Below are 26,302 nucleotides of genomic sequence, written 5' to 3'. Positions count from 1 at the left end.
CCTTGGTTAGCCTTTTTTGAGCCAGCAATTGCTGTGTGTAGTGACTTTTTTGCATTCAAGTCTCCATGTGTCTCAGTTGCTGCAATGGAAAAAAAAAGTTATCCTTTATTGCTTTTCTTTGCTCTGCCACCTCTCTCTTTCTGAAGCCAATGTCAGATCTTTCTGTTCCTGGAATTATATTTAATATAATGTTCAATGTCTGCAAATGCCTCCCTTCCCAGTTACTGCAGTTAAAAGAACAGAGATCACAGCTGGGATTTACAGAGGAGCCTAAGAAAGTTCAACATACTGAAAGAATCTGCCATTTCTTGTTTGAAAAGCATACCTGTGCCGTGTATATTTTATTCTATGCTAACATGCTAATGCCTCCCTGCTGTTTTTTTTAAATAAGATATGTGCTAGTAGTTGTTTTGGGGAAGCCCTATGGCCTTGTGTTTTACAGGAGGTCAGACTAGATGGTCCCCATGGTCCTTTTTGGCCTTGGAAACTATGAAACTATTTACAGTTAAGAGGTAAAATAATAATGTAAGTAGTGGGGAGCTGGATTGTGGCAGATAAAGCACAACCACACTCTAAAGCTTACATGATGATCTAGGGCAGGCTCTAGACACTCTGTGGCACTTCAATTAGCCCATGTATGAGAATTTGTCTTGGAGTGTTACTAATATTAATAGAAAACTAAACCACTGCAGTAAAAATGTGCCCCTTGCTGTGTGATCAGTCTAACTTCTGAAGGATTTGTGACAAAGAATAAGAGTAGAAGAGCTTACTGTGGAAACGGAAGCAAACAGGAGACAACCTGAGCTGCATTCATTTCCCACCACCATCCCGATGCCCTTTTCCAGCATATCTTTCTGCCCTCAAGTAATGGTTGTGTTAGAAAAAGAAGATAGAATGAAGAGAATTCTGCGTTATGGGTTTTAATTTGATATGATTCTTCAGTGGCAGGCAGCAGGTTTCTTTACAATATATCAAGAAAAGGATGAGTAGACTGATTTTTTTTCCCTGTTTTCGAGGTGAAAGTGAAATCTTTAGGGAAACAGGTTACCCTTCCTCAGAGCCCACAGTACCTCCACTTCCTTCTCTCTGAAATCCCCTAAAGAAATTGTGTTTCTTATATATTCCCACAAGTTATTAGTATTTTCTGTTAATGAACATGGAATGTGTCTCACTTTCTGACTTTCTTTTGTCTGGTAATTAACATGTCAGCATCAGCAATTGACCTTCTATTAAAGACTAGCTTCCCTTTTAGCAGGCTGAAACCTGGATGTCACATTTTATTTAATGCCTCCTGACCTAGTTTCAGGATGAGTGGGTCTTTCACTGCTCTCATTAGGGAGCTGTCCAGTTAGAGTGAAAGGTCAGTTCTGTGGAACCGCAGTCAAAAGTCACTGATTCATTCAGGGAACAATCAGAAGAGGGAAGGTCAGGTGCATAATAACTGTTGTCTTGGTTTTGGTTTGATCAGTCATGCGATGTACAGAAGTGCAGTCACTTGTCGTTGTTCACTGTCATTTGCTGCTCTTATTTCAGATGGGTTAAATTAGCTCAGGGTGCTAAGCAGGAAGTAGAAGCCTAAGGGGAGAGATCAAAATGAAGGCTTGAGAAAAACAACAACATTAAAAATTTAAAAATCCAAATCCCTTCCTGGCAAAGGTGCAGATCACATCTCCTCCACTAGTGTGACTCCAGGCTACTGGTATTATTTATTACAAAGTAAACTGAAAAGGTTGCCTTCAGCAGGAGGAGAGTCAAGCAATATCCTCTGTCCTTTCACTAATCTGGAGCTGATTTCAAGGTTATTGGAGCTCACCTCCCCATAACTTTAAAAGCTACTCCTTTGAAAAATAGACTGGGAGAGCTCATTACTGTCAGGGTTTGGCAGGCAAGCAGAGGGGTTATTTTTCTTTGTTTCTCTGTATTGTTAGAATTAGCAATGCAAGATGAGGTAATAGGATTCTCTTTCTGACTTTACCTTAAGATGCTCATTTATCTTCTTTGTGCCTCAATCTCCTCATCTATACAATGGGGATAACAACATTTACCTGTTTCAAGGGGATGTTCTGAGCCTTAAATAAATCATATCTGTAAATCATTTTAAGATGCTCAATGGAAGGCCTAGAGAAATGTTTGTTTGTTTATTTATTACCTATGGCAAGCAAAGCTGCAGAAAAGTTAGCTCCCATATGCAAATCGTTATCAATGGCTCAATAGATTTAGTCCATCTGTATAAGGGCATGATTACACTGATGTTGAGAATGACCCAGGTAGACAGGCTTGCGCTAGTGAGGCTCAAGTGAGCATGCTAAAAATAGCAGCGTGGACACGGTGGTTCTGGCAGGGACTGGGGCTAGCTAGTCAAGTGCGGAACCAGAGGTGTTAGGTGGGGGCTTGAGAGCCTGAACAGCCACCTGCGCAGCAGTGTCCATTTTAATCATGCTAGTTTGAGTCGTACTGGCATGAGTCTGTCTCTCAGGGCTGGGAGGCTCACTCACAGCTGCAGTGCAAACATATCCCAAGGATGTGCCTGCACTTCAATTAAAAACCCACAAGTGGCTTGTGCCAGCTCACTGGGGCCCAGGCTATTGGGCAGCTGAATTGTGGCGCAGACATTCCAGACTTGGGCTGCAGCCCAATCCCTGGGACCCTCACAAGGTCCTAGAGAGCAGGCTTCAACCTAAATCCAGATATCTACAGTGCAGTGAAGTAGCCCCACCACCTGAGCCCTGTGAGCTCAAGCCAGCTGGCCCAACCATGGATTTCTAGTGGCACTGCAGATATACTGAGAAATTAACATAACTTTGCATATTTTGGATGGTGTTTTTATGAAAAATCACCTATGGGTCCCAAATTATGTCCTGGAAACAATACTGGACATTCAGTTCATTGCCTTCAGGGTGGTAGTTAGATACCTGGCAACTCTTAATAATCTTGTGAGTTGCGGTGAATGTGTACAGAGAAATTGGCAAGCACCGATTTCACACCACTACCCCCTCTGTCACAAGCCTCTTACCATACATTTTATCACAGCACTCTCCCCTCTCTATGCCCTCCATCACCATCCTCTTCCCTAGCCCAATGCCCTCACACGCATATACCACTATGCCCTCTGTCACAGCTTGCTCCCTTCCACCACATCTTCTATCATGGCTTCTCCTTTCGCCATCACAAACTCAACCACAGTGTGCCTCCACCATTCACTTGCCTCTCCAATCTCTGCCAGGGCATATCCACACTAGGAAATTATTTCAAAATAACTACATTTGAAAGAATAACTCCCAAAATAACAAAATTGAAATAGCATGTCCCCACTACAGGGAAGCCTCAAAATTAGTCTGAGGCAGGCTCCCTTAATGTGGACATGCTACCTCAACTTAAAGTCCCAGGAAGCACTGGGGAGTAATTACTTTGAATGACTCTGGAGAGTAGTTATTTCATAATAGCAGCCTCAGAGCGCCACACTAATGCTGTTTCGAAATAACTATTTCAAAATAAGCATTATAAGCCAAGGAAAGTAGGAGCACAGATTTTGAAACAACCAGGCCATTATTTTGAAATAACGGGCTTGGTAGTATGGACTTGTTATTTCAAAATAAGGGGGGTTATTTTTAAATAACTCCCTATAGTGTAGACAAGGACCCATCATCCCCCTCAAGTCCAACTTCATTACACCATCTTCTATACCCATAGTCCATAAGATCATGATTCTTCGAGTCATAGAACCATAGAGTGAAACTCTGAGAATTGACCACAAGGGTCATTTAGTCTAATCCCCCGCCAGATGCAAGACCTTTCTCCTTCTACTTGCCTTTACACCTATCTCACCCCACCTCCAGCTCCCCATGAATCCAGTACTCAAACATTCACTCTGTCACTGAATCACTGCATTCTTTGCCACAACCCATTCCAATGCAGTTGTCTCCTTCAAAGTCCCTGAAACTAGGTCCTGAGTCTGCTCTCACTTACATTGATATAAATCAGAAATACTAATGTGAAACCAATGTGAGATCAGAGCTGGGCTCAAGGATGTGTTATCCCAAGCATAGCAAAGCAAACAAGGCAAAATAGCTAATGTTTGCAGCAGTGTGTCTCTCTGATTGCATTCCTACCTGCACAAGCTTCCTGTGCTGAGTCTCAGTTCTTCAGACCAGAAGACCAAATATCTAGCTAATATAAATATATTGCAGTAATAACCTCCATGGCAGAGACAGAGAATATGCTTCTGCATGTGGAGGAAAGAAAGAAATTGCTGCCATAAAAGGAATTTATGGGTGCCATATTGTGACACCAATGAAAAAACAAGATTTATCAGCTCATTGTATGGATCAAATGGGTTGCACATATCTACTATAGAATAATATATCTAGAGTGATGGCATTACTATCTGTAAACAGCGTCTAAAACTGATTTAAAGATCAAGCAGAAACTCCATTCTTGCTGTTGCACTCTCTCTGTTTTCATGACTATATAGGACAATTAGGGTATGTCTGCACTGCAACTAAAACCTCACGTCAGGTCGATGCCAGCTGACTCAGGCTTATGGGACTCAGGCTGCGAGGGCGTGTCATTGTTGTGTTGGGCTCAGAATGTAGTCTGGGTTCTAGGACTGTGCATGGTGAGAGGTTCCTAGAGCTGAACCTCTAGCCCAATGGTCTCCAACCTTTTTACACCCAAGATCACTTTTTAAATGTCAGGACAAGCCAAGATTTACCCCATCCCTTCCCCAAGACCCCACCCTTTCCTTGAGGCCCTGCCCTTTCTGTTCCCCTTCTCTCTATCACTTGCTATCCCCGGCCCTTATACACTCTCAGGGTACAGCTACACTGCTGCTTTTATTTGATTCCATCTAGACTGGGCCAAGTGTCGGAAAACCCCCTTCTTTTGGAAGCCCCCTCATTCCTTGTGGAATGAGGAATAGAGGGGCTACCAAAAGAGCGTGCTTGCTAGAAAAACTCCTGGGGCTACGTCTACACTGGCCCCTTTTCCGGAAGGGGCATGTAAATTTCACCAGTCGTCGTAGGGAAATCCGCGGGGGATTTAAATATCCCCCGCGGCATTTAAATAAAAATGTCCGCCGCTTTTTTCCGGCTTTTAAAAAAGCCGGAAAAGAGCGTCTACACTGGCCCCGATCCTCCGGAAAAAGTGCCCTTTTCCGGAGGGTCTTATTCCTACTTCAAAGTAGGAATAAGAGCCTCCGGAAAAGGGCGCTTTTTCCGGAGGATCGGGGCCAGTGTAGACGCTCTTTTCCGGCTTTTTTAAAAGCCGGAAAAAAGCGGCGGACATTTTTATTTAAATGCCGCGGGGGATATTTAAATCCCCCGCGGATTTCCCTACGACGACTGGTGAAATTTACATGCCCCTTCCGGAAAAGGGGCCAGTGTAGACGAGCCCCTGTAGTCTAGCTTCACTGTGTTGAGACAGGAGGTGCAGGCTCAGGGATGGGAATGAGGGATTTAGGTGTGGGAAAGGGTGAGAGGTGCAAGCTCTAGAAGGGAATTTGGATGCAGCAGGATGTGGTGAAAGGGATGCTGGCTCAGGGAGGGGGCTCCAGGCTGGGGAGGGTTGGGCTCAGGTGGAAGGTTGGGGTGCTGAGCAAGCCATAGGCTTGTGAACGTGAGCGTGCAGGAGTTTGGGTTGGGCTTTGTGAGAGGCTCAGGGCAGGGAGGTTGGGAGTATGATGGGCTCAGGACACAGATTTGCAGTGTGTGGATGGTGCAAGTGCGTTGTGGCAGAAGACTGAGGATGTGGGGGTGCAGGAGTTTGGGGATGTGAGAGGCTCGGGACAGGGGGTTCCAGTATATGATAGGCTAGATTTGGGGTCAGGGTGGGGGTACAGGAAAGTTATGATGCTGTGGTGAGATGAGGGCTTGGCCCCAATTGGGGGCTTGTTGTCCAGGCTTCATTTTTAAATAAAATATTATGTCAAACACAAAAGATTTTAGCATTGTCTTTATTTATGAGAGGGGCAGGAAACCTGTTTTGAGTCAGGGGTCACTGACCCACAGAAAAGTCAGTCAGGGCCACACAAATGAGATACAAAAACACAACCCCTCCAAACCCCTCAAGCCTCACTAATGTGGCCCCAGCTGTGCTGGTGTGTGCAGGGTACAGGGTGCTGGGGCAGGGTGCCAATGGATGATGAGGCAGGGGACAGGGTTCCAGTGGATTCCAGGGCAGAGGCCTGGGGCCGGGGGACAGGGTTCTGGGACAGGATGCCAATGGGTGCTGGGCAAGGTTGCCAGTGGGTGCCGGGGGAGGGTACTTGGGGGTCTGGGCAGGGAGAGGGGATAGGGACTGGTATCTGGGGATCCTGCAGCTGTGCGCCAAGGCCCAGGAAATGCGCAGGCTGCTCCCCTGTCCTCCAAACAGTGGCGCAGTACCTGAAACACTGGTCCGTCACGTTCCTGATGTCTTTCTGCGTGGGGTAGGAATGGGGGAGGGGGAGTCCCAGATTGTGCCAGCTGGAGCTGGCGTGCTGGGGACTTTATTCCCCTGCTGCCTTCCTGCGCGGGCGGGAGAGGGAGTCCCGGACCGCATTAGCCCCTACCACTTGGGCAGCATGCGCCTTGCTCCTTCACTCCCCAGGACTGCGCACGCCGCCCAAGCAGCTGGAGCCGATGCGGTCCCAGACTCCCACCCCCTTCCCCGCATGCAGGAAGGCAGCAGGGGAACTAATTCCTCTGGGCATGATGCTCCAGCATTTTAGGTACTGCACCAGCAGTTGAGAAGGAAGAGAAAGATCAGCCTGCACGCTTCCGGGACCTGGCATGCAGCTGCACAACTCCCGAACATCTCGCCAGAAGCCTGTGCTACCTCCATTGTCACTGGAGGTAGCATCAGTGCAGCATTCATCTTGAGGGTGGGGGGCAGTGAGGAGGGGCCTTGGAAAGCCTCGCGATCGACTGGTCGGTCCCCCAGGATCAACCAGTTGATCGCGATCGATGGGTTGGTGACCACAGTTCTAGCCCAAGCCCGAATGTCTACATCGCAGTTAAACAGTACCTAAGCCCAAGTTGGAATTAGCTGGCATGGACCAATGGATGAGTGTCTAATTGCAGTGTCAAACATGCCTTAAAGTAAGGATCTACATGAGCTGTATGAAATGGTTCCTCTTCACTATGTGTGCAATTCACCCATGAACACAGGATCCACAAAAGGGGACTTGTACATGACTTCAGTGGAGCATAAGCCTTGCACTGGATCTCTGTACAGTGGTAATATTTCACCCCATGTAAGCCAAATTGACTTCTTGCCCCCTTTTCCCCTTTCCCAGGGCTGCTTTCATTGCAACTTCCATTTTCTCATGCTTTCCCTCTCACAACTTAGTCTAACCCCCTTTATTACTTTGCTCCCTTTGTCATATTATTATATTTGTGATTTCATACTTTTTATTCACACCACCTCATATATGTAGGAATCCTCTGCCACAGCTCTGAGATACTTACCTTTGGGTATATCTACACTAAGCGGAGCGCTTAGTTCGAACTAGGTAAACCTCATTCCATGAGGACTAAGCCTAGTTCGAACTTACTAGTTCGAATTAAGGGGTGTGTAGCCCCTTCGTTCGAACTAGTGGGAGGCTGGCCCTCCCCAGCTTTCCCTGGTGGCCACTCTGGGCAACACCAGGGAAACTCATATGCCCTCCTCCCGGCCCAGGACCCCTTAAAGGGGCACGGGCTGGCTACGGTGCCCGTGCCAGGTGCAAGCCTGCCAGCACCCAGCCAGCAGACTCTCCACCTGGCACAGCTCGAGCCAGCCACCCGATGCCCCCCAGCCCTCCCCCTCTTCCCGGGACCAGGCTGGTGGCTCCCGGGAGCCTGCCCTGGTCCACAAGAGGCGGGCACCCGCCTGGTCCAGTGCAGACATCGTGGACCTCGTCCACGACCTCTGCACTAGGCACAGGAAAGTGGCCGTCTAGGGCAGGAGAGCTGCCAGCCTGGCCACCCAGGAGTAGGTTTGCATGAAAATCAAGGGGGTCCACTGAGACCCCCGACCCTGAGCTTACAATGGCCGTACTGGGTCAGACAAAGGTCCAGCTAGCCCAGTAGCCTGTCTACCGACAGTGGCCAACACTAGAGACCCTGGAGGGGATGGATCAAAGACAGTGACCAAGCCATTTGTCTCGTGCCATCCCTCTCCAGCCTTCCACAAACTTTGGCCAGGGACACCATTCCTATCCCCTGGCTAATAGCACTCCATGGACCCAACCTCCATGACTTCCTCTAAGTTCCCTTTAAACTCTGTTCTAGTTGTAGCCTTCACAGCCTCCTGCAGCAAGGAGTTCCACAGGTTGACTATTTGCTTTGTGAAGAACAACTTTCTGTTATTAGTTTGAAACCTGCTACCCATTCCTTTCCTTTGGTGTCCTCTAGTCCTTTTATTATGGGAACTAATGAAGAACTTTTCTGTATGCACCCTCTCCACATCACTCATACTTTTAGAGACCTCTATCATATCCCCCCTCAGTCTCCTCTTTTCTAAGCTGAAAAGTCCCAGTCTCTTTAGCCTCTCTTCATATGGGACCTGTTCCAAACCTCTGATCATTGTAGTTGCCCTCCCCTCTCCCATCATCTCTCTTCCCCTCTCCCACCTCCTTTTCCCAGTCTCCACGAGTTTTGTTCAATAAAGAGAGATTCTATTTTTGACCACACGTTTTCTTTATTTTGTACATCAGGAAGGGGGGCTAGGGAAGGGTAAGTGGAAGGAGGTGAGGGAGGAATGGGGTACGAGTCCCCAGTGGGGAGGACTGGGCTGGCTCTGCAGGCTTCTGGGGATGGAAGCTCTCCTGCAGCCCCCCAATTGCCCCCTCTCCCCAGATGGCAGCCTGCGGCAAGTGAAGCCAGGCTGATGGCTGAGTGCTGTGATGTGCCAAGTGTGGGTACTCCGGGCACTCCAAGCCAGGACTGCTTTGCAAGCGGGGCACCCCTGAGAACTGTCTGTCCGGGGTGGGGGTTGGGACCCATTAAGCACAGCCCTCAGCTAGCCTGAGACAGCAGCTCCACGCTCTACGTCCTCATCTGATGCCCTGCCAGCACTGCTTCCGGCCATCCTTCACTTCTGTTCAGGGTATCCTTAACCTCTGTGTGGACATGCTAGTTCGAATTAGCAAAACGCTAATTCGAACTAGTTTTTAAGTCTAGCTGTGCTAATTCGAATTAGCTTAGTTCGAATTAACTAATTCGAACTAAGTTAGTTCGAATTAGCGCTGTAGTGTAGACATACCCTCTCTTTCTTCCATTAAAATGGCTTGTTTGGGTTAGCTTTTTTTTTTTTTTTTTTTTTTTTTAAATCTCAACTGCAACACTAACTGCTTCCAATCATTATGTTGTGGCTCTAACAATTGCCTATCTTAGATGTAAATTTCTCAGGAGCAGAACCTTGGCTTCCCACTTGTTTGTGATGCTCCACACATATCTTTGCTAGAATATAAACAATAAGAGAGACTCCTTCTGACCCACCCAGCAGAAACTGCTCATTCCATCAGACAGGCTATTCTTTTTCTGGTTTCCACACTGATATATTTAGACACAGAAGAATCATTTGTGCAGTTTGTACTTCATAAAATAATTATTTGGTACCGAACATGCTCAGTCTTTAGTTAACAAATGGAATTTAATCAGACATTACATATTGAAATGATCAAAGCTGGTTGAAGAGTTACTGTGTTCCCTAATTCTGAATAGTTGCTACTGCCTGTTCAGTGCTAGCACATTCACAACAGCTTAAAGCATATTCATTATATCAGTAAAGAAGACTTCAAAGGGAAAGAAAAGCATCTTGAGCATGTCACGAAACAAGGCTTTTGAAGGAAATTCACCCTGTGACTGTCTCCTGTTTTATTTGCAAACTTGCTGAATCTTGAAGTATACTGTATTTCATTGTTACAGATACCAGCTAGTGGAGACTCCTTAGCCTTTTGGTTTTGTTTGAGTAAAGAGATAACTTCACTGTATAGGCTGATAAATGGTTTCATACCAACCCAAAGCCTCTCTATTCTATGCCATAGTGTTGACGTTGACATTGTATTTTGTGTTTATATATTCTGCATTGTAAGTAGCTGCCTTATAATGTTTGTGTCTCTCTCTTACCAGCTCCTGATGGCCCACCTCAGGAAGTCCAACTTGAGCCTGTATCTTCACAAAGCATTCGGGTCACCTGGAAAGTAAGTAAACATCACAGGAAACATAGACTCTAAGAGTATTTCTGCATATTCAAGGACCTGTTGTTAGGGTAAATATAATAACTGTGGATCAGAATTATGTTATTTTGAATACAGTTTGCAGATCATTTTGCCAACAGATCTTACAAACTTCACCAAATTACAATATTGCCTCTGCTCTAAGGTTCTGGGGATGGTTCCCCTTCGTTACTACTATATGTGTGGCTCTTAGTAGTGCATGTGTCATCAGCAAAGCTTGGCATTTAGTATATAAATCTAAGAGCAAAATACAATGATTCCAACTGGGAAGGGAGATATACAATTATAAAATGCAACAAACTGCATCCTATTTAAAATTCCTGTGACCCATGAAGACAAGTGATTGTGCCCTGTCTTGTTCAATCAGGAAGAAATTATTTGCTATTCATCTTTTAGGGGTCAGATATACAGCACTAATGTTTGCATCACCTTCATATCATATAATTATGTTTTTTGATGTTGTGGTTTCCACAGGTAGCAATAGTTTGCACCATATAGCAGGGACAATGAAGTTCCATAACATACCAGTAGACTAGGGGTGGCCAACCCATTTAACAAAGGGAGCCAAAACAGCAGCAGAAATAATGCAGAGCCACACCAGAATTGTCAAGCAAAGAAAAAAAAAAAGCCCCAGAACAGAATTGTCGAGCAAAAACAACAATAAATGTAATTTAAAAAAAAAAGAGGCTGCCCCTTTAAGATGGCTGCCATCTTGGGTGCCCTTTTTAAAACCCCGCAGCTCTGATCCTGTAAGCACAGGGAAGTCGAGGGTCAGTGTGTGGGGGGGGGGGGAATAGCTGGCGGGGGACAGGGGTCGTTGGGGGGAGCATGCAGGCGCGGCTTTGCCAGCCACACTTTTGGAGGGCAAGAGTCACATGAGGCTCGCAAGCTGCGGGTTGGCCACAGCTGCAATAGAGAAAGCTTAAAAGGGTCTGGGCGTGAGAAAGATGGGGAAGCACCGCAACTGGCCTCCAGACAGTGTGTCCACGCTCTGCCGTTCCCCTGTGTTAGGCCCCATTGACTTTCTGTGGGCGCTATGAATTTCATTGTCTTTTAAAAATCTCCTCTTACGCATTATGGACCCACATCTACTCCGATATTTATAGCTGAAATGAAACTTCCCAGCTCAAATTTTCAAAAATTGCCTCCATCATCATAAGTGCAGTTAAACGTGGGCACAATAATCTGTGCCTACAATTGTTCCCATTTAGACATTTGACTAGCTAGGCTGTGTGTGTTGTCAGGAAAATAAATGCATTTAAATAAGTGAAACTGGAGTTGTGTTTTTCTTGGTCCCTTTCTTCCACAAAGGGCATTCAGAATCATGGCCATGGCTGATTTGCTCTGTGGCACTACAGCGGTTTTCAACTGGTGACATTGTACACTTTGTAATAAAAGAATATGCAAGAGCACATTATACTGAAAAACACAAATGACATACACTATAATGTAGCAGTAAGATAATTCATTGTAACTCATATACAAAAATGATAATAGTATTTTAGTGCAACAGTTAAATTTGTTACATACTCTATGTAACTGACATAAACAACAAAAGCAAAGAAATGCAAGTTTAAGTCATTTATCAATACGGAACATCTATTCTTCTATCCATAAACACATTCTTAACTCTGCTGCAACTATCATGCACTATAGACCATGAACTGCAACCTTCACTCTAATGCTCTAGAGAGGCACCATAAAAGGCATCAGAGGGGTAGCCGAGTTAATCTGTATGGGTATGTCTACACTGCCACCCTAGTTCGAACTAGGGTGGCTAATGTAGGCATTCGAAGTTGCAAACGAAGCCCGGGATTTAAATATCCCGGGCTTCATTTGCATCTTGTCGGGCACCGCCATTTTTAAATCCCCCTTAGTGCGGACTCCGTGCCTGCGGCTACACGTGGCACGGAGTAGGTAGTTCGAATTAGGCTCTCTAATTTGAACTACCGTTACTCCTCGTGGAATGAGATGTACCGGTAGTTCGAATTAGAGAGCCTAATTCGAACTACCTACTCCGTGCCGCATGTAGCCGCGGGCACGGAATCCACACTAAGGTGGATTTAAAAATGGCGGCGCCCAGTAAGATGCAAATGAAGCCCAGAATATTTAAATCCCGGGCTTCGTTTGCAACTTCGAATGCCTACATTAGCCACCCTAGTTCGAACTAGGGTGGCAGTGTAGACATATCCTTCCAGGTAAAACTTAAAAAACAATGAATAATCTAGAAGCACTTTAAAGACTAACAAAATATCTTAGGGTATGTCTACACTAAAAAAGTTAATTCGAACTAACAGACGTTAGTTCGAATTAACTTTGATAGGCGCTACACTAGCGCTCCGCTAGTTCGAACTTAATGCGAACTAGCAAAGCGCTTAATTTGAAGTAGGTAAACCTCATTTTACGAGGACTAGTTCGAATTAGCTAGTTCGAATTAAGGGCTGTCTAGCCACTTAATTTGAACTAGTGGGAGGCTAGCCCTCCCCAGCTTTCCCTGGTGGCCACTCTGGGCAACACCAGGGAAACTCGTATGCCCCCCTCCTGGCCCCAGAGCCCTTAAAGGGGCACGGGCTGGCTACAGTGCCCGTGCCAGGTGCAAGCCTGCCAGCACCCGGCCAGCAGACCCTGCACCTGGCACGGCTCGAGCCAGCCACCCGCTGCCACCCAGCCCTCCGCCTCTTCCCGGGACCAGGCTGGAGGTTCACAGGAACCTGCCCGGGTGCGCAAGAGGTGGGCGCCCGCCTGGTCTAGTGCGAAGATCGTGGACCTCATCCACGACCTCCGCACTAGTCACAGGAAAGTGGCCATCTAGGGCAGGATAGCTGCCAGCCTGGCCACCCGGGAGCAGGTTTGCATGAAAATCAAGGTGGTCCACTGAGACCCCCGACCCTGAGCCCTGAGCTTAGAATGTCTGTGCTGGGTCAGACCAAAGGCCCAGTAGCCTGTCTGCCGACAGTGGCCAACACTAGGGACCCTGGAGGGGATGGATTGAAACAATGACTGAGTCATTTGTCTCGTGCCATCCATCTCCAGCCTTCCACAAAGAGAGGCCAGGGACACCATTTCTAGCCCCTGGCTAATAGCGCTCCATAGACCCAACCTCCATGACTTCCTCTAAGTTCCCTTTAAACTCTGTTCTAGTTCTAGCCTTCACAGCCTCCTGCAGCAAGGAGTTCCACAGGTTGACTATTTGCTTTGTGAAGAAGAACTTTCTGTTGTTAGTTTGAAGCCTGCTACCCATTCATTTCATTTGGTGTCCTTTAGTCCTTATATTATAGGAACTAATGAAGAACTTTTCTTTATGTACCCTCTCCACACCACTCATGCTTTTATAGACCTCTATCATATCCCCCCTCAGTCTCCTCTTTTTTAAGCTGAAAAGTCCCAGTCTCTTTAGCCTCTCTTCCAAACCCCTGCTCATTTTAGTTGCCCTCTCTGCTCCCACCCTCTCTCTTCCCCTCTCCCACCTCCTTTTCCCAGTCTCCCTGAGTTTTGTTAAATAAAGAGAGTTTCTATTTTTGAACACACGTGTCTTTTATTTTGTATATCAGGAAGGGGGGCTAGGGAGGGGTAAGTGGAAGGAGGTGAGGGAGGAATGGGGTACGAGCCCCCGATGGGGAGGACTGGGGTGGCTCTGTGGGCTCCTCGGGGTGGAAGCTCTCCTGAAGCCCCTTGATTGACCCCCCCTCCGGATGGCAGCCTGCGGCAAATGCAGCCAGGCTGATAGCCGAGTGCTGTGATGTGCCGAGTGTGGGCACTCAGGGCACTCCAAGCCAGGACTGCTTTGCAAGTGGGGAACCCCTGAGAACTGTCTGTCTGGGGTGGGGGTGGGTCCCTTTAAGCACAGCCCTCAGCTAGCCTGAGACAGCAGCTCCACGCTCAAAGTCCTAATCTGATGCCCTGCCGGCACTGCTTCCGGCCATCCTTAACCTTGGTTCAGGGTCCACTGAGTGTGGACATGCTAGTTCGAATTAGCAAAACAGTAATTCGAACTACTTTTTAAGTCTAGATACGCTAATTCGAATTAGCTTAGTTCGAATTAACTAATTCGAACTAAGGGTACGTCTAGACTACCGCGTTTTGTCGATGGAAGTTTTGTCGACAGATACTGTCGACAAAACTTCCATCGACAAAGAGCGTCCAGACACATTGAGTTCTGTCGACAAAGCAAGCTGCTTTGTCGACAGAACTCCGTAGTCTGGACGCAGTGTTACAGGCAATAACACCTTCTGTCGACAGACTTCTGTCGACAGAAGGTGTTATGCCTCGTAAAATGAGGTATACCAGCGTCGACAAAACTGCTGAGTTCTGTCGACGTTATGTCGACAGAACTCAGCGGTAGTGTAGACGCTGGTATAGTTTTGTTGACAAAAGTCCAGTTTTGTCGACAAAACTAGGTAGTCTAGACACACCCTAAGTTAGTTCGAATTAGTGCTGTAGTGTAGACATACCCTCAGATCTGGACTTCCAACACTCCACTCATCTGAAGAAGTGAGTTGTGTCCACAAAAGTTCATGATACTATCTACATGTTTTGTTAGTCTTTAAAGTGCTACTAGACTATTTGTTGTTTTTCATAAAAGGCATGATATTCACCTAGGATATGTCTACACTACAGCGTTATTTCGAAATATCTTATTTCTAAATAGTTAATTCTAAATAAGTTATTTCGAATCAACGCGTCCACACTGAGTGGACGCTGAATCACGTTTAAGGCCGGCAGAAACAGGTCCAGCAGGGCATCAGGTCAGGAGTGTCTTTGTGGGGCTGCTGCCTGAGGCTATCTGAGGCTTGTGTTTAAACGGACCATTCCCCCACCCCCAGCAGCTGGTTCTCAGGTTTCCTTACTTGCTTGCCTACCTTGATGAGGGACAGCAAAGCATTTTGTTTCTGCGTGCTCTGGTTGCCCTCACTCGGAACACCACAGCACTCTGCAACATGGAGCTAGAGCTGCCCCTGGGCACTCTGGTGCTTCTCTTGGACACATTGCTGTGAGACTGGCTGCACTTTCTTCAGGCTGCCATCTGGGAGGTCCATCGGGGGCCTGTCAGTATCCAGGAGGCCCTACGGGAGAGCTTCCACCCTGAGGAGCACTAAGAGCCTCCCTGGTCTACCCCACTTGGGGCTTGTGCCTCATTCCTCCCTCACGTCCTTCCACTTACCTCCCCCCGCCCCCCACCCTCCTTCCTTTTGTAAAATAAAATACACTTTTTTTCATAAACATGAACTGTCTTTATTTAACAAAACTGGGGAGGCGGTTATGAAACTCTGGTGAGACTGGGGAAAGGAGGCGGGAGAAGGGAGGAGAGAGGGTGGGAGAGGGGAGGAGGAAACCTGGGAGGAGGGAGCTGGAAGGGGGAAGCAAGGGAAAGAAGGGGGAGGGGAAGCTCAGGGCTCAGGAGTGGGAATCTCGCTGGGCCAACTGTCTCCCAGCACCACGGATGTGGGGGCCTTGGTGTCCCTGCGGGGATGGGGAGGGAATGGAGGGTGTGGAGGGAGGGGGAGAAGGAGTGGGAGGAGGAGTGATAGCTGGGGAGGCAGCAGGCGCTGGAGCGGCAGGAGGCAGTACACTCTGCACCAGGGTCTGCAGGTGCTGGCAGATGGCACGTCCCTGGGCAAACTGCTCCCGCCAGAGCTCCAGGTCTTTTTGCACCCAGTTCTTGAGGGTGTGGTGCAGGGCTTGCAGTGCCCCCAGGTGCTGCTGTCGGTACCTCTCCACTGCACAGGTGGTCCTGCGGAGCCCTCGGGTGTTGAAGCATGTCCCGTGCGGGGTGGTGCACCCTGCACACGCAGCTGGTGCAGCTATGGAGAAATAAGAGAAGTGGTCAGTTTTCCAGTGGGGACACAGTGGGTGAAGCCCAGCCCCCCTCTACAAGGCAAGGATGACTGTTCCCTGCACCATCAGAACCGATGTGCTTGCATACAGGCCATGTTCGGAATGTACTGCTATCCCCGGGAGTGGGAGTTGCCCCGAGACCATACCCATGCCCCTGTGCTGTGTATAGTGTGTGTGTGGGGGGGGGGGGGGAGATGTCCCCTGCCTCTGTGTAGAATGGCCTTGTGGAGGGAAGGTGTCCTGCTGTGTCCCACCCATGTCATGTCTCTTCACACACGCGTGTGGCTAACAGGCCAAGGCCCTTGTGTGGCAGCCAGCTGGGGCCACGTGCCCAGGGGTGGCATGACACATGCTTGCACATGCACAGGTTGCTGTGTGATCCGTGGTAAGCAAGGCCCATGAGTGCAGTGTCTGGTCTCTCTCCCCGCCCCCTAATAAGGGGACAGTGATGGCACTCACATGTTGTTGCCTCCCCAGATGACACTGGAGACAAGTCTGCTGGGACGGCTCGGGGGTCCTGGCTGTGTGGCACGCTCCCTCTGGGCTCCTGCAGTTCCTGATGCTCCTCCTCCATGCCTTGGTCAGGGCCCTCTGCTCCAGGATCAATGACTCTCGGGGGGGCACGGACCGTCCCACCCCCCAGGATGCGGTCCAGGGCGTCAAAATAGGGACAGGTGTCTGCCCCTGGTTGGGAGCTGCCCCCTGTGAACCTGGCATAGGCCTGCTGCAGCTCCTTAATTTTCATGCGCACCTGCTCCTGGGTGCGCATGTGGCCTCTGGTGGCCAGGCTGTCAGCCATCCGCCTGTAGACAGATGCATTCCTCTCTCTAGTGTGGAGATTATGTTCCTCATTCCCATGAAGATATCCAGGTTTTTAAATTCCATCCTGGTTTCCCCCCCACTGGTAAAATATGAAGTTTTACAATCATGTAACGAGCAAGAAACTATAGGGCTACGTCTAGACTGGCATGATTTTCCGCAAATGCTTTTAACGAAAAAGTTTTTCCATTAAAAGCGTTTGTGGAAAAGAGCGTCTAGATTGGCACGGATGCTTTTGCGCAAAAGCACTTTTTTGCAGAAAAGCATCCGTGCCAATCTAGATGCGGTTTTGCGCAAGAAAGCCCCAATCACCATTTTCGCCATCGGGGCTTTTTTGCGCAAAACGGTTCTCAGCTGTCTACACTGGCCCTTCTGCACAAAAGCATTTGCGCAAGAGGGCTTTTTCCCGAATGGAAGAGTCATTGTATTTGAGGAAGAACACTGTCAATCTTACATTAGATCGTCAGTGTTCTTGCGCAAATTCAAAGCAGCCAGTGTAGACAGCTGGCAAGTTTTTCCGCAAAAGCACCTGCTTTTGCGGAAAAACTTGCCAGTCTAGACACAGCCTAGAAGTATTGAGGCTATAATGCCATACTGGCAGCTAATGCATTTTTGATAAGATGTGGCTTTTTAAAGAAACGTCTTCAATCACCCTGCAAGACTGAGTTATTCAGAAAAGAAAGAAAAGTAACTGGTCTATTATATACCAAAAATGTGGTTCCAGTCCCACCTCAGGTCTCATGCATGAAGTTAGACCCTGATTCTGCATCTGTTTTGCATACCTCTGCTGAAATCAGTGGGGATTTGCTGTGTGAGGGTTTAGTGATTAGGCTATGTATATTTGTCTTTACTACTTCTTTTTAGCTGAAGATCCACACTAAAATAATAAAAGAGGAGGATACCACTCGCTCTCTTAGAAAATATTGTTGCTGGGGAATTGATGTATACTCTTGTCCTAAGAAAATATTCCTGCACGAAGCTTTGTTTCCTTTTTGGAAACCAAATGCAGTGGAAAATAAGCAAGGCATCTGAAAAGGAAATCCTATTTCTCTAGTTATAGGCTTCAATATAGTGTGCCGATGGTAGAGGGAGAGTTTAGCTGGGTAGTCTGATGGAATGTGTGTGTGTAAGAGAGAGGCTATGTCCACACTACACATCTTTTAGCAAAAAGGCTGTGTTGACAAAGCCCTGCCACTAAAAATAGGTGCTTGTGAATGCTTTTTGTCAGCATTTTTGCTGACAAGACACTTCCACCCACCACCCAGTGGGTTTGACTTTGTTAGCAGCAGCTTGCTCCTGCTGACAAAGCAGTATTCACACTTGTACTTGCCAGGAGAAAACCTTTCTTGTCATTCTGGGAGGAGGTGTTAAGCACCCGTGAACGACCAACGTTTTGACGAGCAAGTTCAAGTGTAGACACAGCCTTTGTGTTTGTACATGGACCCTAAGTGATAGTTGTAATTTTTATAATAATTGTATATGCACCAAGAGCATTCAATGGGAACATTTTTACAAAATGAAATAAAGAATTGTTCAACTCATTTTAGCAACTATGTAACCAACATTTCTATCACTAGTAGATCTTCTCATCAAGTTAACAATGCTTATTTTATTTTATACTATATTTTATGCTATAGTCTACTGAAATGGAAATCTTTCTACCAATCAGAGAGCAGGAGTCTTGTATGTTGACTCAGAACTATAGTATACAATACATTTACCGGGAACTCCTTTGAAGATTGGACACCAAACATTTGTTTTAATAGCTTCAGAGGGGTAGCCAAGTTAGTCTGTAACAGGAAAAACTTAAAACTTGTCAACTTAAAACTTTACGTGTTTTAATAGATATTCAGCATGGAAATCCCTACATTCTGATGCACTACTGCCTTCAGGGATCATCTACATGCCCAAAACATAGATGGCTGTCTCAACTTCTTGATTTATTCAGGATAAACTTCCATATCTGAATTAGGTCTCAGAATATCTCACTATTACGCATTTTGTAAAATAACAGTCTAGAATTCTTTTAAATTCCTTTATCATTATATTCTAGGTAAAAAAATAACTTGGCTTGAAATTTGTTTAGCGTATTAAAGAGTTGTTGTCTTATGAACAGTGACTCCTTCAGTTTATTACCTAAAAATAAAGTGGTGTTCATTTAAAGACAGTGTTGACTTTCTGTGCAATTCAAACTGTTTAAGGGAAAGAATGCATTTGAGTTTCTGCATATATTCTTAACATATGTCATATCCTGTTTAGGCTCCAAAGAAGCACTTACAAAATGGAATTATTCGTGGATACCAGATAGGCTACCGGGAATACAGCGCAGGGGGCAATTTCCAGTTCAATATCATCAGTATTGACACCACCGGAGACAGTGAAGTTTATACCCTGGATAACCTGAAAAAGTTCACCCAGTATGGCATGGTAGTACAAGCATGTAACAGAGCTGGAATAGGACCTTCTTCTCAGGAAATCATCACCACTACCCTAGAAGATGGTAGGTCCTAAGCAAGCAACTAACATGTAAAGCATTGCATGTATTTTATTTTTTATCAGGCCTTTTAGTCCCATTGATGCATATGGTGACTTAATTGTAGCTACAGCTTGATAAGTGTTCATTATATAGTTGATAATAGAATGATTACATTGGAAAACAATCGTTATATTATAGCCTGCATGTTGGGTATACAAGTGTCAACTTGCTAGCTATGCATTATAGTTCAGTTTAAGAAGTCTGGCTGTTCTGATTTCATAACATCTGCAGTTGAGAAACAACTTGATTGAGAACATAGACTTTCTCAGAAACATCCTTGTTTTGATATTGAATCAGTTGCCAGTTTCATGCTCTCATGAGAGGATTACAGCGTGGTTTAATATCTCATAATGTAAAAATACCCAAACTGAAGTAATTATTTTTTTCAGATAAATCTATTGTGAAATCCATCACTGTGCTTCTGTACCAACATAACATACCAGCCTAAAATTAAGCAGGAGTTTTTCCAGAAATGTCAAACTAATTTTAAAAAACTCATGGGTACTTACTCTATATTTCAGAATGGCCATTCAGAAAACCAATTCCAAAATATTTTTCTAAACCACATAGAAGAGCACTTCTCAACTAATGATAGAGAGTCCTCTAGTGGGGAAAAAAAAAGAATCATTCCATATGCTGTAGAGAGAACTGATGCTTTAGAATAGTATAAAGTAAATTCTAACATAAACAATCAAGAATGATATTCAAAGCCAGATTTCCAGCAATTTAAATTGCCAGAAATCCATTAATATTAATGTCAGCTTACACCAACTGAAAATCTGACCTTTTTTATTTTAAATTCTAACACATTTATTTTACATTTTTGAGTGTTGCTATGTTAGAGGCATATGCTTCATAGAACATTGCATATCCTGATAATACTAGACAGATGAAACACATTTCACATAAACATGCATGTTTTTACTACTGCAACTGGCATAAAGTGTTTTTGCTATATCTGGCACATATGGGCACTTTATTGGCAACATTTACGTAACATCACTATGAGGACATTATGAGAAATGGAGATAAGATAAACCAAGGCATATCCACAGGTTAACTAGTAGGAGATTGGACTTGATGACTTCCTGAGGTCTCTTCCAGCCCTATGATTCTATGAAGTATGGCATTTGAAAATAAAATTGCTAACTATAAATGTAGAAAAGCTATTTGAAAAGTTCTGATTTTTTATGATTTTTGTGAAATATTTTCTATTTTTTCATTAAACTCTGTTTTTTACAACCTCTTTTTAAAGAGGTTGAAATTCTTCCCAAAACTGTCAATTTTTCCTTACAAAAAATCTCAAAAATATTCAAAAAATAATTATTTTGTTTATTCTATCAGCTCTGGAATATATTTTTCTTATAGTAGGGAGGATAAAACCTACTGAAGGGCAAGTCAGTGAGGGAGAAGGGAGTGGATCCAAGGACATTTTGGGAGAGTGAAATGTACTTTTAAGAACAAAAGTATCAGTAACCAAGCAGTTCCATCAGTGGCAAAGTTAAAATAATAGATTTTGCTTAAGTGATTAAAATTGAAAATGTAATAGAAAGGGTCTCTTCCAAGAAGTGGAAATGATTGTTATTTAATTTGTGTCGCCAATGAATTATAAAGAAAATATGTGTGTACATTTTAAGTATTTATTTTCACGTTGATGTGATCTCCTGTCAGTTTCACTTGTCCACACAAGTTATATGGAACTAAAATTCACAAATATTTCATTCTAGTACCCAGTTGCCCTCCAGGGAACGTTCAAGCCACCGCTACATCACCAGAAACTATCTCAATTTCCTGGTCTACACTTGCCAAAGAAGCCCTGAATGGGATTCTACAGGGATTCAGGGTTATTTACTGGGCTAATCTCTTGGATGGAGGTAAGCAGCTTTTGCCAACCAATCAGGTGTGCTCCAATAGCAATGAGAGAACAATAGGAAATTTATGGCAATTAATGTCACTTTGCCCTCTTGTATGTCAGAAAACTTTAAAATTTTTCCTTCATAGTCACTTATATAGATCATCATAAATCTGTGTGTGAATCATTCTTTATAGATCTTAGAGCAGTTGACAGCTTATTACAAAACTATTTACAAACACACACGTTTTCAAAAGAGTTTTGGCAAGTGTGGGAGCATCATCAGATCCTCTTTATCTCCTCAAAGATGAAGATAACGCCTTTCCTTTAAAGAGTACTTTGCTAGTTTTAGCAGCATTATATCCAGACATCAAAATACCTGTTACCTGCTTATTTAAGGAAGAAAATTACACAAGGAAATTCTTGTTTAAATGTCACAACCATTTTTTAAAATATATATACATTTAAATACTAAAAGGTTTCTTGCTTTTAGAGAGAGAAAAAAAACTTACCAGGCACATCTTTTTCTTAAAGTCAATAGAATTACCTCTCAAACCATTTTGTATTGGGGTGAAGGAAAGAAAATGGTTGGGGTTGCTCTTTTTTTTCATCATGTATTTGAAGTACTCAGATGTTTGGAATGTTAATATAGATCAGAAGGGAGGTGGATTAGCAAGGAGAGAACATAAGAACGGCTGTACTGGGTCAGACCAAAGGTCCGTCTAGCGCAGTAGCCTGTCTGCCGACAGTGGCCAACACCAGGTGCCCCAGAGAGGGTGGACTGAAGACAATGATCAAGTGATTTGTTTCCTGCCATCCTTCTCCAGCCTCTGACAAACAGAGGCCAGGGACACCATTTCTATCCCCTGGCTAATAGCCTTTTATGGACCTAACCTCCATGAAATTATCTAGCTTCTCTTTAAACTCTGTTATAGTCCTAGCCTTCACAGCCTCCTCTGGCAAGGAGTTCCACAGGTTGACTACACACTGTGTGAAGAACTTTCTTTTATTATTTTTAAACCTGCTACCCATTAATTTCATTTGGTGTCCTCTAGTTCTTCTATTTAGTTCTTCTAATAAATAACTTTTCTTTATCCTCCCTCTCCACACCACTCATGATTTTATAGACCTCTATCATATCCCCCCTTAGTCTCCTCTTCTCTAAACTGAAAAGTCCCAGTCGCTTTAACCTCTCTTCATATGGGACCCGTTCCAAACCCCTAATCATTTTAGTTGCCCTTTTCTGAACCCTTCCTAAGGCCAAAATATCTTTTTTGAGGTGAGGAGACCACATCTGTACACAGTATTCAAGATGTGGGCAAACCATAGTTTTATACAGGGGCAGTAAGATATTCTGGGTCTTATTTTCTATCCCTTTCTTAATAATTCCTAGCATCCTATTTGCCTTTTTGACCACCACTGCACACTGTGTGGAAGTTTTCAGAGAACTATCCACGATAACTCCAAGATCTCTTTCCTGATTTGTCGTAGCCAAATTAGCCCCCATCATACTGTACGTATAGTTGGGGTTATTTTTCCCAATGTGCATTACTTTACACTTATCCACATTAAATTTCATTTGCCATTTTGTTGCCCAATCGCTCAGTTTGGTGAGATCTTTTTGGAGTCCCTCACAGTCTGCTTCTGTCTTGACTATCCTAAACAGTTTGGTATCATCCGCAAACTTTACCACCTCACTGCTTACCCCTTTCTCCAGATCATTTATGAATAAGTTGAAAAGGATTGGTCCCAGGACTGACCCTTGGGGGACACCACTAGAACAAATGAGGTGGTCAAATGTGCATGCTTTTATCACAGTCTGCAATTTATCATGTCACCTCAATATTTGTTTCCTTCTTGTGGACTTCACTGAACAATACATTTTAACTCTTTTTTTTTTTAACTTGTGTTAGCAGTGCAGCGCTGCCTCAGTTTTGGCATAGTGAGCTGGATTGTATTCTGGGGTGTGTATCCATCAATAGAATAGTTAATTCAGTTCCAATTGTCCTGCCAAATTCTGTCTTCTGCTAGTTACACCTGTTCAAATGTGAAGTTGCAAGGGTTTAATGAGGGCAGAGTAAGACCCTGAAGCTCACTATTACCGGGGTAATGCTCAAGTCAGAAATCTGTTGAGGTACTACTCATTGGTAAATTAAAAAGAAAGAGGAGAAAATTTACACAGACAGAAAAATGTATCAAGGATAATTATAATGAGACTCAAAGTTAAACATTACAGTCCTGATTCAAGAGAAGATAATTCAAGACAAGACAAGGTAATTTTTTTTTCATTGACATCAGTAGGCTTTGGATTAGGGCCTAATCCTTAGGCCCTACACTGCTGAAAATTTATATTACAGTACAGTCTACCCTGAAAAAGGAGCTATTGGATCTGAAATTTTAACTTTGAATGTTCTTATGTTATAAGTTATATTTTTGGTTCTTTTAAAGCATTTCTGCATTTGAATTATGTTTCCCATCTTACTACATTAAGGTTTATGTGACGAGTCACATCTCTCTGTGCAAATGAACTTGGTTTTATCACATTCAAATCTTTTGTTAACTAACGCTTCTGACCATAGCATACTTTACAGTAGAACTGGCCAGGTTTTTTTCAAACAAGAAGTATTGCTTGTTTAACTTTATAAAAATGGCTTTATTACAGAAATGAAAACTATTGTGAAAAGTACTGACTTTTTCTAATGTTTTTATATGGAGGGAAACATTTTGCACCATTTTCTTATCCATTTAAAATTGTATGTATTGTCAATATCATTGTGGAAATAGTTCATTCATCAAAAAGGTGGTTCTCAGTAAATGTGAAATTTCAATAACTATTTTGACAGGGGTTTTGATATTTTTGCTAAAATATCAAATTAAGAAATGCAAAGTAAACATTAACATGAAAAAGAAATTTGCCGTTAACCTCGTGAAATGGAACTGACATAAAAATGTCAAATGTCATTTTTATCAGCTCTACTTTATAATATTGATCAGTGTGAGCATTTATTTATTTATAATCAAAAAATATTATTTCTCTTTTATGAGTGCATATTCTTCAATCAGAAAATTCCCCTTTTATTTTCACACCAACATAGATATGTATAGTGAAAAGAAGAATACCATTGCCAGTAATTTGGTTTACTCTTTGTTCCCTAGAGCTGGGAGAGATTAAAAATGTCACTACTACACAGCCCTCACTAGAGCTTGATGGCCTGGAAAAATACACCAATTACAGCATCCAGGTTTTGGCATTCACACGAGCTGGAGATGGAGTCAGGAGCGAACAAATTTTCACCCGCACTAAAGAGGATGGTAAGAACTAAGAACGTCTCCATAGTCAGCCTGACAAGTTATGACACTGTTTGACTTGGCCCAGATTTTCAAAGAAAGTGACCACAGCATCCAGGGTGTATTCACAAATTGGGATTTGAATGCATAGCTCTTGAGTTGTGAGCACAAGCTCCATGCTGTGTGCATAGTTTAAAAAAAAACCTGGACATTTCTATTTATTCATTCCTTATATCCATGTTAAAGATTAAGATCCCATTTCAGGAAAGGATCTAAGCAGGAAAATTAATTTTAAGAGTGTTAGTATTTTTTTAAAATGCAACAACTGAACAACTTTAATATTTTGGGAGAGTTCTGATCTGGCAAGCTCATATCTTCCACTTATGGTCATCTCTACTTAAAATGAGGACAGACTAATCTGATCTTCAGTAATAAACTCATTCAGGATATCATCAAGCCTTCTACTTCTATATCATTTGGAGGAGGTTTGTTTAGTTTTTACATCATTGTGAAGTTTTCCTGAAATCAATGAATGATATGTCCCTTTAATATTGATAGGGGCTCATTATGGCCATTCATCACTTAAATATGCATCCTTACCTCTGATATATGCAACCATGAATCCAGAATATCTCTACTATCCCTGAAATGGCCCAAATATTTTCTTCCCAACTAGCAAATTTAAACAATAATCCCAGTGGCAAGGAAATCAGGCTAGAGAAAATGAGTTTGTATTTGAATTTTTGTAATAGTCTTTTTGTAATAGTCTATGCTGATTTTAGACACCAGCGATTAGCTATAGATGCGGTTGAACTTAGGAAATGAACCAGGATCCAGCTGGGCATATGAAGTGAGGCTTCCTATTAAAGTGACATCATTTATGTTTTTGCATAACTTTTCTCTCCATGAGCCTTCCAAAAAGTCATTGTTCCTCTCAGAGATCCTCATAGCACAATGAGAAATGGAGTAAGAACTTCCTATTTTAAGAATTCATTGCATTTGCTGTGCCCTTTTCACTCTCAGCAGAGCTATTCATAAGCCAAGTGTCTTCTTCACCCATGGATTTATTTTACTGATCATTAAAAATTAAAATAGATTTTCTAATTGTCTCCTTCATTGGATTTAAATTGCATTTTCACAAACTATTGTATTTGATAGCATGGGGATTGAATTATTTCCTTCATATTTCTTTATTGGAAATGATACATTATAAAACCATAATTGAAACAATGAATCTGTATTCTTCATTAGATAGGCCCATTGAACCAGATCCTCAGCTAGTGTAAATTAGCATAGTCCCATTGATTTCAATGGAACTATATCAGTTTGCCGAGCTGAGAATCTGGGTTTATTAACTCACTCAAGGCTGTGTTCAAAAAAGATGCTTAAACTTGGGTACGCACCGCTCAGTATGGCCTTAATCTGCTGTGCTTGACTTCTGTATTACTGCATAGCTGCCACATGTAGCTTTTGGGACTTGGCTAATCCCGTAATATACATGTGCCTTTATTTCTTTTCAAAATCACTTTTCTATTTTAAGACATTTTGTTCCTATTGTCTAGAAGGAATAACAGTATAGGCAGCAGGTTGTGTGTGTGTGTGTGTGTGTGTGTGTGTGTGTGTGTGTGTGAGCGCACGCGCACGCGCATGCATGCCAAAAATGTGGAGTGTTTTGTATGCTGCAGAGTCAGAATCCTGTGTACAGGGCAAAGCTTTGCTGTCCCAGAGGTGATATATAGAGGCCTCAGACATACCATTCATGGCACCTTTGCCT

The 26,302-nt window shown here is 43.9% G+C and overlaps 1 protein-coding gene across 1 annotated transcript in view; it reads left to right on the top strand.

The window, feature by feature from the left end:
* Positions 1–26,302, top strand: part of DSCAM (DS cell adhesion molecule) — a 697,767-nt gene that overhangs the window by 549,098 nt on the left and 122,367 nt on the right. The window contains exons 16-19 of the mRNA XM_075912112.2: positions 10,092–10,162; positions 19,112–19,352; positions 21,116–21,262; positions 24,397–24,552. Of these exons, the coding sequence (XP_075768227.1) occupies positions 10,092–10,162; positions 19,112–19,352; positions 21,116–21,262; positions 24,397–24,552 (615 nt within the window). The remainder of the gene's footprint in view (positions 1–10,091; positions 10,163–19,111; positions 19,353–21,115; positions 21,263–24,396; positions 24,553–26,302) is intronic.

Source organism: Pelodiscus sinensis, chromosome 1, assembly GCF_052426305.1.
Source record: "Pelodiscus sinensis isolate ZL-2025 chromosome 1, ASM5242630v1, whole genome shotgun sequence".
Taxonomy (NCBI): domain Eukaryota; kingdom Metazoa; phylum Chordata; order Testudines; family Trionychidae; genus Pelodiscus; species Pelodiscus sinensis.
The sequence above is the reverse complement of the archived record's forward strand: the minus strand, read 5'-3'. Positions and strand labels throughout refer to the sequence as shown.